Below are 10,485 nucleotides of genomic sequence, written 5' to 3'. Positions count from 1 at the left end.
AGAGTGCTGTTTTTTTTTTTCTCCAAAAATTACCATGATTACAAATGTGACATTGAACTCGATAAACAATACGTTAATTAAGACACTTACGTGTTAGACACCATATTGCTTGTTTTTGCTCTATTTCGCCAACAAAAATCATTCCGAATACAGCCACAGCGCTGTTTTGTGTCTCTGAGCAACACGACGGTGTTTCGTTCTTGAACGAATCAACCGTTTAAATGATTTGGTTATTTATGCATTTATAATTGCAGGTTAAATGCATTCATGTCTTGCATTAAACAAAATACATGTGTGTAAATGCATCTAAATGCCACTTCAGATGCAGCTTCTGTGTTGATTTAATTTGCTTGGTAACAGCCCAAATGTCTTATTATTCTAATTCCCTGATTAAATGTAAGAATTTGACTCAAAAGATAATGGACACTTTTAGAAAAAATGGCTTTATAAAGGTAAAAATGCCTTATTGGAACTTATTGGAAAAGTTGAATTTCTATCAGTATGAACTGACCACCACACAGAATATGAAGAATATTAAAAACATTAGGAGTCAGCTGTCTTTGGCAGTCCTTAAGGTACCAGCACAATAACTCACTCAGCAAAATATCGTCTAATTATCGTTGTCGATAAAATCCCAGAAAATATCGAGATATAATTTTTTGTCTATCGCACACCCCTAGTAGGCGCCAAAGCTTTTGTGGATTCGCTCACCTGAAAACCATTGTTTGGCACATTTTTGGACAGTTGCATGCATATACCTGACATTTTATGTAAGCTTCATACCTCAAATAAAAGGGAATATTTAAATTAACATTAACACTCAAGGACAGTGGCAGGTCTTCTCTGCATTTACATGCCAAGGCTTTTATTTTAATGTTGAATCATCTACTTGTTCACTTCAACTAGATTGTAGACAAAGCCCTTGAAGAGCCGAAGTATAGCTCGCTATATGCTCAGCTATGTCTGCGTTTGGCAGAGGATGCTCCAAACTTTGACGGCCCATCAACAGAGATCCAGTCATCACAAAAGCAGAGCACTGTAAGAATTTCCTCTTTATTCATTTGCAAGAAGCTTAACAGCACAGTGTACTGTGTTGGTGTATTTATGCCACTATTTCTCCTACAGACATTCAGGAGACTTCTGATATCCAAACTTCAGGATGAATTTGAAAACCGCACCAGAAATGTTGACCGTAAGTAGACCTTGGACGTGCTAACATTATTACAACAACTATACTGAATTGCCTGATATTTTACTTAAGATTTTTTTTTTTTTCTAACAGTCTATGATAAAAATGACAGCCCTCTCACCTCTGAGGAGGAGGAGCAGCGTGCCATTGCCAAGATCAAAATGCTGGGCAACATCAAATTCATTGGAGAACTTGGCAAACTCGATCTCATTCATGAGTCTATCCTTCATAAATGCATCAAAACAGTGAGTTATTCATAAATCCTCCATTGAAATATTCATGTCGGCTACTTGATTTCCAACCTAATGTTGTTGCATTTGAACTCTCCTAATTGTAGCTTCTGGAAAAGAAGAAAAGAGTCCAACTTAAGGATATGGGGGAGGATTTGGAGTGCCTCTGTCAGATAATGAGAACTGTGGGGCCAAGACTAGATCATGAGAAAGCCAAGGTAAGCTGCTTTAAGACTAGCAGGACTTTGGGTGCATTAAGACGGTGGTATTTCCTAACACCCCTTTGTCTCGCAGTCTTTAATGGATCAGTACTTCGGCCGTATGCGATCCTTAATGAACAACAAGGACTTGCCTGCTAGGATTCGTTTCCTGCTTCAGGATACCGTGGAGTTGCGAGATAACAACTGGGTGCCTCGGAAAGCTTTTATTGATAATGGACCGAAGACTATCAACCAGATCCGTCAGGATGCAGTAAAGGTGAGACCCCGCCAGTTAATGATTATGGATTTGCAGCATAAACATTAAGTGTTTGAATGCATTAATATTGTACCTGCAAACTCATCGCCTTTCTGTGAAATATGCCGTTTTGACATTTGAAATGGGCCATTCACATGACTTTTACAAATCCGGGGACTTTTTATTTGGAATGGTGCGAGTTATGTGATTGTACGTCTGAAGGGAACTGTTTTCTGAGAAACTGATTTTGTTTTCCTCTGACGTATATTGAAATATGGAACCAAAATTAAGGAATTTTCATCAGATGATTTTGAATAGCTATGTATGGAAAGAATTAATTTTAAAGTTAGTGGGGTGATTTGACTGGGGAGTGCATCCTGCGTTAAAAAAATTGTATTTAAAAAAATCGCTCTCGCCCTCTCTGAAGATTTAAATATTAATCTAAAATTAATTTTAATAAATTTAAATGTGATAAATTTATTAAAAAAAAAAAATAGTGTACAATTTAGTGCTAAATGATTTGGGAGAAACTTAAATTGGGGTGTTCATACTTGGATTTTACATTTTATTAAGAACTGACCTTTTCAGAAGTCTCTTTCCACTTGAGTTTTCATAGGCAATATTTCCCACTGTAGTTGGCCAATTCAGTATTACTATAACTTGTGATTTATGAAATAAAAATATTAAATGTATCAAAAAAAATAATGTTTTTACAGTAAATTACAATAGCAATATGTCTTTATTTCATTTTCGAATGAAAATTGGACTCGGCCTAAAGCAGTGTGTTTGTTTACACGTATACAGCCCATAATACCATAATTTAATTACATGTTGCATATGCCTTTTTGCGATTATTGATTTTTATTTCAATACATTGTAGAGACCTGTGAGTTTTAGAGGGGTTTTTTCCCCCTCCAATACTGAACTGTTAGTTGAACTGTGAGGTCATTTAAATCAGTTTTTACAGTCATTTTGCAGTTCAGAATATTACCATAAACATTGCTGTTTCAAGTCAACATTGCTTCCTAAATATGTAGTTCTAATATCAGAATTTTCCCAAATTTTTCTTTGTTCCTCACAGGATTTGGGTGGTTTTATTCCACCAATGACTCAAGGAATTAGGACGGACTTCTTTCAAGAAAGTCCTTTCTTGCCGGCGAGAATTAAACCTGATCGAGAAACTCTCGGGGGATTAGCGGATATGTTTGGGCAGATGCCAGGTATGTCCTGAAGTGCGTTGGCATTTCTGGGACAGGTGGTGCATGACTGGATGTACTCTATGGTTCACTGCCAGCTTAATAACTCTGTTGTCTGGTTGTAGGCATTGGGATTGGTACTGGCCCTGGGGTCATTCAGGACAGGTATTCCCCCACCTTGGGCCGTCGCACAAACCCTCTTTTCAATGGGCACAGTGCCCACATGGCTCCTGCACCTCAGCCTTTCATGAAATCCAACCAGGTAAATGCCCAACTACCAAATAACTAATGCTTCAAGACATCAATATATTAGTCCAATTTACAAGTGTATTGTTGTTGTTGTTTTTTTCTTCTGGTTTCATCAAAGGGCCAGAATCCGCTTTTCCAGAACCAGACTCATTCATCTCAGCAGCAAGCTCAGTCCAAGGATATGGCGCCACGTTTTATCAAGAAAGGACAGCTGAATGCTGATGAGGTATTAAAAAAAAAATATATATATATATATATATTTATTTTATTTATTTATTTTCAAATGATAAACATGTATCATTGTCATACACCAATATCAGTACAAGTCTGTACTGGGGGAAAAAATGCTATTGAAGACCACACACAGTTTGTATTCTGTGTAGTCTGTGCTTAATTTGCAGGAAAATGTTTTTGATCTGGTAGGATTAATGACTAAAAGGATTTTTCTCGTCCTGTTTCAGATTAGCTTGAGACCTGCTCAGTCATTCATTTTGATCAAAAACCAAATGCCAAAGTTGCAGCCGCAGATACCTACCATGATTCCGCCAAGTGCTCAACCTCCACGCACATCCACACCTCCGCTGGGACAGGTAATGAGTACTGTAGTTCATGCATAGGAACAAAATGGGGTTTTTTTTTGTTTTTTTGGGGGGGGGGGTGGTTTTTAAGGTGCATTTAATGCTTTCTGTTGTTTATAGCCACCGCAACTTGGCCTGAAAACCAACCCACCTCCAATTCAGGAGAAGCCACAGAAGACAACTAAGAAGCCACCTCCTGCTAAGGAGGAACTGCTTAAGATGACTGTACGTACCATTCAATGTCTTATTGCTGAAAAGGGTTCACAGAAACTTTTGAGTGAGGTGTTCCTTGAATTTGCTTGCAGGAGAATGTTGTGACCGCTTACTTGAGCAGCAAAAACATGAACGATGCGGTGAATGGGGTGCGAGAGATGAAAGCTCCCAAACACTTCCTGCCTGAGATGTTGAGTAAGATGATCATGTGCTCACTGGAGAGCCCAGATGAGGACCGAGAGCATGTCAGTACTCTGATCAACACGCTCCGCATGGAGGGGCTGGTCACAGGGGAGAACTTTATGCAGGTTTGTATACACCAGTGAAATTCACCCTCACAGCATCTTGACTGAAACTGGAACTCAACGTTTCCTCAAATTACTTGTTTTTACAGGCTTTCCTCAATGTTCTGGACCAGTGTCCCAAGATCGAGTTGGATATTCCCTTGGTGAAGTCTTACCTTGCTCAGTTTGCTGCCCGGGCGATCATTGCTGAACTTGTGAGCATGGCAGAGTTGGCCCACCCTCTGGAGAACGGCACCCACTTTCCTCTTTTCCTCCTCTGCTTGCAGCAAATGACCAAAATGAAAGATCGGGAGTGGTTGACCGACCTCTTCCAGCAGAGCAAGGTCAACATGCAGAAGATGCTGCCAGGTATGTGCGACCGTTTCCTCCCTGTATGGTCATACTTGTGTGCCTCTTCAATTTTTTAGAAATTAAGTAAATCAACTTGAATGGGACATCAGATGAAGGTTTCACTTTTCTTTTCTTTTTTTTGGCGTGTCTGCCAGCTCAGAAAAGCTGAAAAAACATGAAGCCAATTTGTTTTGTACTGTCCGAGTCCCGAGTGGGACTAATTTGCTGCCGGTTTCTTCATGGTGAGCTAGCTATTTGAAAAATACCACCTCCGAGCAGTCTGTAGAATCCAAGGCAGCAATTCATGTCTTGTTTCAACACGCCCCACGGAAGAGAGGGGTGGGGTGAACAGTAGCTCATTATCATTTAAAGAGACCTGCATGAAACCGGTCGCTGTGAACGGAGCTGTTTTTGACAAGGTAAAAAGGCTGTTGTTTTTACACAACCATTGAGGAATTTTAAGCAAAGTATGTTACAGACATTTCATGAAGATCTTAAAGAATCATACCACCCCTTTAACATTAGTATGTAATTATGCCTTTAGAATGGTAACAGGGTTGATGCTTCTACAGTTTACTTTGACTTGTAGGAGTTATAAAACAACTTTAGAGAATCTAATGCTGACGTTTTCAGTTTTATCCACTTCGTTTCAGTTGTTTACTATCCAAAATCATGGTAACAGGGTTGACATTTTCAGTTGGCAAAATTTAGAAGTTCAAAATTCAGTTGGCTGATCTGTTAAATAACGTTAACAAATCCAGTCACTTTATAAAGAAAAATATATGAATTTTGTATTGTGTATTGACTGGTGTTCATTTCCAATATTCTTGTCTCTACCCACAGAAATAGATCAAAACAAAGATCGTATGTTGGAGATTCTGGAGGGGAAGGGCCTGAGCTTCTTATTCCCTCTGATGAAGCTGGAGAAGGAGCTTCTGAAACAAATTAAAGCAGATCCTGCCCCGCAAACCATCTACAAGTGGATCAAGGACAACATTTCTCCAAAACTGCACACTGATAAGGGTTTCGTTAACATTCTTATGACCAGGTATGAAGATGGACATGCTGGCCCGAATGTATCTTGTTAATTGGTTTGAAGGTTTACTCTATGGACCCTTGGTTAACCCTCCCAAAATTCTTCTAGCTTTTTGCAGTACATTATCCATGAGATCTATACCACTGAAGATGATGACCAATTATCTGCACCTACGAAAGAGCAGCTTGACCAGGAAAAACAGTTGCTACTTGCCTTCAAACCGGTGATGCAAAAATTCCTGCATGATCACGTGGACCTGCAAGTCAGTGCACTCTACACACTGCAAGTCCACTGCAACGCCCATGCTTTTCCCAAAGGTACGGCTAAAAATGTTCTGACTGAGTTATGATAACTACCCCAGACTTGAAGGAATGCATGTTTGTTTGTTTATCTTTTAGTTCTTTTTTTTTTTCTTAAAATAATAGTACTAATCCCCTCCCATATTATTTTATAATAATATGATGATGATATTTTAATAATGCGGAAAGTCATGGAAATTCATTGGTCTAAAGGTGTGGAAGCCTTGAAGTTTGTTTACCGAGACAGACATTGAGGAAATTTGTGTTTTCCTGTCTTTAATGGTCTCTTATCTCTTTAGGAATGTTACTGCGCTACTTTGTGAACTTCTATGATATGGAGATAATTGAAGAAGAGGCCTTCCTAGCATGGAAAGAAGATATTACCCAGGAGTTTCCAGGGAAGGGAAAAGCATTGTTCCAGGTAATTATCCTACTGCATTAAACAGTGACTCACCTTTTCTTTGAAAAACACAAATATGCATATTGTTTTTTCTTTTTCTTGTCGTTCAGGTGAACCAGTGGCTCACCTGGCTGGAGACCGCGGAAGAGGAAGAGTCTGAGGAGGAAGCTGACTAAAGAACCAGCCAAAGCCTTGATGTACTCGCCTCTGTCATCACTCCAGTTTCGTTTCACCATCTTTTTTTTTTTTTCACCTGAATCAACCACAGCAGTTCATTCCATGCTGCTTTCTGCAGTGTTGAGCCAACGTATTATTCACGCTTCTCTTTGGCCTCATTGTTTATTAAAGCATGTAATGACTAGCATCTGTTCAGAACCACCACAGATAAATGGTATTAGCAACTTGAAACCGCATCTTTTTATATATATAATTTATTTTTTTTTGCTTTTAAAAACATGTATTTGCCAGAGCCTTTTCTGTTGCTGTTCATTTCAGCACAAAACTATAGAAATGCACTTTTGCTCGGTGTCATATTTTGAGTTGCTGCAATATTCAGTTTTGTTTGTATGTTACAAAGAATCCTCAGTAGTCATTGGTTACCATAACGTTTAGTCGATGCTATGTTCATACCTCACAGTAGTGTGTGTGTGTGTGTGTGTGTGTGTGTGGAGTTCAGAGCTTGACAGGTGCACTAGAGCTCGGGTGCACTGATAATTGCTCTCCAGGTGAGAGAGAAACCTTCCTTTAGCATCATTAATCAACTGAATACATTACAATCAAACCAGCATAATTAAGAAGCTAAATTAATTAGAGCAGAAATGGATGCACAAGTGCAAAATATTGCTTTTCCGCTTCCACGCCCCCCCCCCCCCCCCCCCCTTATTTCTTATAATAATGAACAAAGCCATGTGGGAGAGATGAAATTATGCAGCCTTTTTCCCAACCCATAAGCACCCCCCACCCCCAACTACTTGTCAAGCTGATACTTGAATTTTTTTTTCTTTACAGCATGTTCAGGGATTACCAAACACAGCCTGTTTAGATGCAGCAATTTGATCCAAACAGAAATGTGTAATTTTTTTTAATGCATTTTAATTGGTAAAATAAAGATTAAATGAGATGAGAAATTTGGTATGGATGTTCAATATACAAATCACTGTTTTACAACCTAACAATGTTTTCCCATGATGGATATTATATTTATTTAATCATGAGGGGGAAATCATAGCTTTATCATTAGGTAGGACAACAAATAATGACCTGCTCGTGTGGTTTTGCTATTTAAAGTGTCACTGTAAGGTGCAAGAGCTCCGAATGTTCAGAGTGCCACTGTTGCTTTCAATAAAGTTACACACCAGCATTTATTTGGCCTTATTTCATGTGTGCTTTGGCATAAATGTGATCCAAAGAATATGTCATCAGACTCGTATTTACTGAAGGTCGTCATCCAGTACGAATGAACAATGCTGGATTTTATTTTATTTTTTTATATTTAACCTGAATCATATTTATGACTGATAACACTACTGCTTACACTTGCTCCGTGTTCAGTTTCTCTTTTTTTTTTTTTTGTTACTCAAGTTGTGTTTTGGAACATTCCTGAGCTCTTTTTTTTCTGAATATCAGTTGAATTCACTCGGTCACTACTTGTGTGCTCTTTGAGTTGTGGTTGGCACTGAATGATGACATCGGAAATGTAAAAATCATGCAGTGATTTGTAAATGTTTCTTACTATTCAGGAACAAAAACAATGCTTAAAATCCTTGAACTGAAATTAAATATAAGAAAATGCTTTGGTTTTAAGTCTGAATATAATGTAGTGGTATATGAGATGCCCCATAAATGATGCTTCGTAATGTAATTTTTTAAAATGTTCATTTTTATCTTGTTTTTAAGTAGTTCCTATATATCTCATTCATATTGTGCAATGCTTTCCTTAGGTAGGCTGTTATTGTATTATTGATACCATGTTGGAAACATTTTCTAATAAAGTATGAAAAAAAAAGTCACATTTGCATATTAAGTAATTGCATCTACACTACTGTTCAAAAAAAAAATTTCAGAAATTAATTTTATTACGTACACCTAATAAATGTATATCTATATACACACTCGCCGGCCACTTTAGTAGGTGCAACTGTTCAACTGCTCGTTAACATAAATATCTTGCAGCATGCATTTGGGCTTGTAGAGGTGGTCAATACTATCTGCTGAAGTTCAAACCGAGCATCAGAATGGAAAGGTAATTTAAGACTCTGAACGTGGAATGGTTGTTTGTGCCAGACGGGCTGGTCTGAGTATTCCAGAAACTGCTGATCTACTGGGGTTTACAGAGAATGGTCCTAAAAAGATCAACTATCCAGCGAGTGGCAGTTCTGTGGCTGAAAATGCCTTGTTGATGCCAGAGGTCAGAGGATAATGACCAAACTGGTTCGAGCTGATAAAAAGGCAACAGCAACTCAAAATAACCAGTCATTCTTCTGAGGATTTCATCCTGGAACCTAACATAACAGCAGTACCGTTGACTAGTACGTGGAGGTATGTGTGAGTGGAGGTAGGGTATTCCTCCCCAGGCCCAGACTGTCACTGACCCGCTGCCAAAACAGTCATGCTGGATGATGTTGCAGGCAGCATAATATTCCCCATGGCATCTCCAGACGTCTGTCACAGGTGCTCAGTGTGAACCTGCTCTCATCCGTGAAAAGAACAGGGCACCAATGGTGGGCAATTCTGGTGTTCTGGCAAAAGTCAATCAAGCTGCACGGTCCTGGGCTGTGAGCACAGGTCTCGCTGCCCTCATGGAGTCTGTTTCTGACAGTTTTGTCAGAAATATGCATACCAGAAGCCTGCTGGAGAGCTTTGGCAGTGTTCCTCCCGTACCTCTAAGGAGGAGATATCAGGAGACGGGTCTGGCTATAGACATGCACTTGCATTTTCAGACTTGCACTCTCAGACACCTGCACTTCCGCGAGTGACGTCACGTTTTTAATTTAATTTAATTGATTAATAATTTTTTTTTTATTGAATCTCTCAACATTTTACACAAGTAGCCAGGTGGTGAAGACAAGAAAAAAAGAAACTAAGTCACTTGCAATCGCCGCTTGCACTCTCAGCTACTTGCAACTCACAGACATGCACTTGCATTTTCAGACTTGCACTCTCAGACACCTGCACTTCCGCGAGTGACGTCACGTTTTTAATTTAATTTAATTGATTAATAATTTTTTTTTTTATTGAATCTCTCAACATTTTACACAAGTAGCCAGGTGAAGACAAGAAAAAAAGAAACTAAGTCACTTGCAATCGCCGCTTGCACTCTCAGCTACTTGCAACTCACACGAATCGTGCTTGTTGCCAATGTAGACAAGATGCTGTGGTGGTTAAATGATTCAAACTAATTTAGTACTATAACATACAGGGTCCTGCAAGTCGTCTGTAGGAGAAAACGACAAGACCCCGTGGCCACAGAACAGCAGAATATGAATGCAATGCGCAAAGTCTCTCATTAAGCGCTTTTAAACCTCCCGTAGAAAACCATACACTTAATATGGCTTAATGTGTTAAGATAGTGCTACTAAAAGATCATATTCGATATATAGTTTATTCATTTAATGTACTAGGCTACTACAAAGCAAGCATATGCTCATGAACACAACAAGCAAACTTAGATGATAAAGACCAAATTCAGTATTTCTTATCGTTGATGCAAACTACACAGACCATATGAACACGCATTAAGAAATTAATTAAGTGATATTAAATGAACCAACTCTATTCTGGTCTCACCTGCTTATCTGTACATATTAATTGTGTTTTAATAATGAAGAGGAGCATATGAGGTCTTTATAATCTTAGACTGTTATGCCACATTATGCCAACTTTTGCGGTAAGGGAGGAAAACACTATATACATACATTACATTAATAAACTTAATTTGATCTTTTAATAGCACTATCTTAATACATTAAGCCATAGCCTATTAAGTGTTTATGGTTTTCTACGCA

At 38.7% G+C, this 10,485-nt stretch overlaps 1 protein-coding gene across 1 annotated transcript in view; it reads left to right on the top strand.

Annotated features, from left to right (window-relative positions):
* The window catches only part of LOC107553015 (eukaryotic translation initiation factor 4 gamma 2-like), an 8,184-nt gene extending 1,037 nt beyond the window's left edge, over positions 1-7,147 (top strand). The window contains exons 3-18 of the mRNA XM_016235091.1: positions 907-1,038; positions 1,126-1,192; positions 1,283-1,434; positions 1,527-1,637; positions 1,714-1,896; positions 2,957-3,095; positions 3,197-3,333; positions 3,439-3,546; positions 3,782-3,910; positions 4,019-4,123; positions 4,204-4,419; positions 4,506-4,764; positions 5,590-5,794; positions 5,891-6,099; positions 6,381-6,502; positions 6,592-7,147. Coding sequence (XP_016090577.1) covers positions 1,351-1,434; positions 1,527-1,637; positions 1,714-1,896; positions 2,957-3,095; positions 3,197-3,333; positions 3,439-3,546; positions 3,782-3,910; positions 4,019-4,123; positions 4,204-4,419; positions 4,506-4,764; positions 5,590-5,794; positions 5,891-6,099; positions 6,381-6,502; positions 6,592-6,657 — 2,073 coding nt within the window. The 5' untranslated portion in view covers positions 907-1,038; positions 1,126-1,192; positions 1,283-1,350 and the 3' untranslated portion in view covers positions 6,658-7,147. The remainder of the gene's footprint in view (positions 1-906; positions 1,039-1,125; positions 1,193-1,282; positions 1,435-1,526; positions 1,638-1,713; positions 1,897-2,956; positions 3,096-3,196; positions 3,334-3,438; positions 3,547-3,781; positions 3,911-4,018; positions 4,124-4,203; positions 4,420-4,505; positions 4,765-5,589; positions 5,795-5,890; positions 6,100-6,380; positions 6,503-6,591) is intronic.
* The last annotated feature ends 3,338 nt before the right edge of the window (positions 7,148-10,485 follow it).

This window comes from Sinocyclocheilus grahami, unplaced genomic scaffold, assembly GCF_001515645.1.
Source record: "Sinocyclocheilus grahami isolate Dianchi unplaced genomic scaffold, SAMN03320097.WGS_v1.1 scaffold462.1, whole genome shotgun sequence".
In the NCBI taxonomy this organism is placed as follows: domain Eukaryota; kingdom Metazoa; phylum Chordata; class Actinopteri; order Cypriniformes; family Cyprinidae; genus Sinocyclocheilus; species Sinocyclocheilus grahami.
The sequence above is the reverse complement of the archived record's forward strand: the minus strand, read 5'-3'. Positions and strand labels throughout refer to the sequence as shown.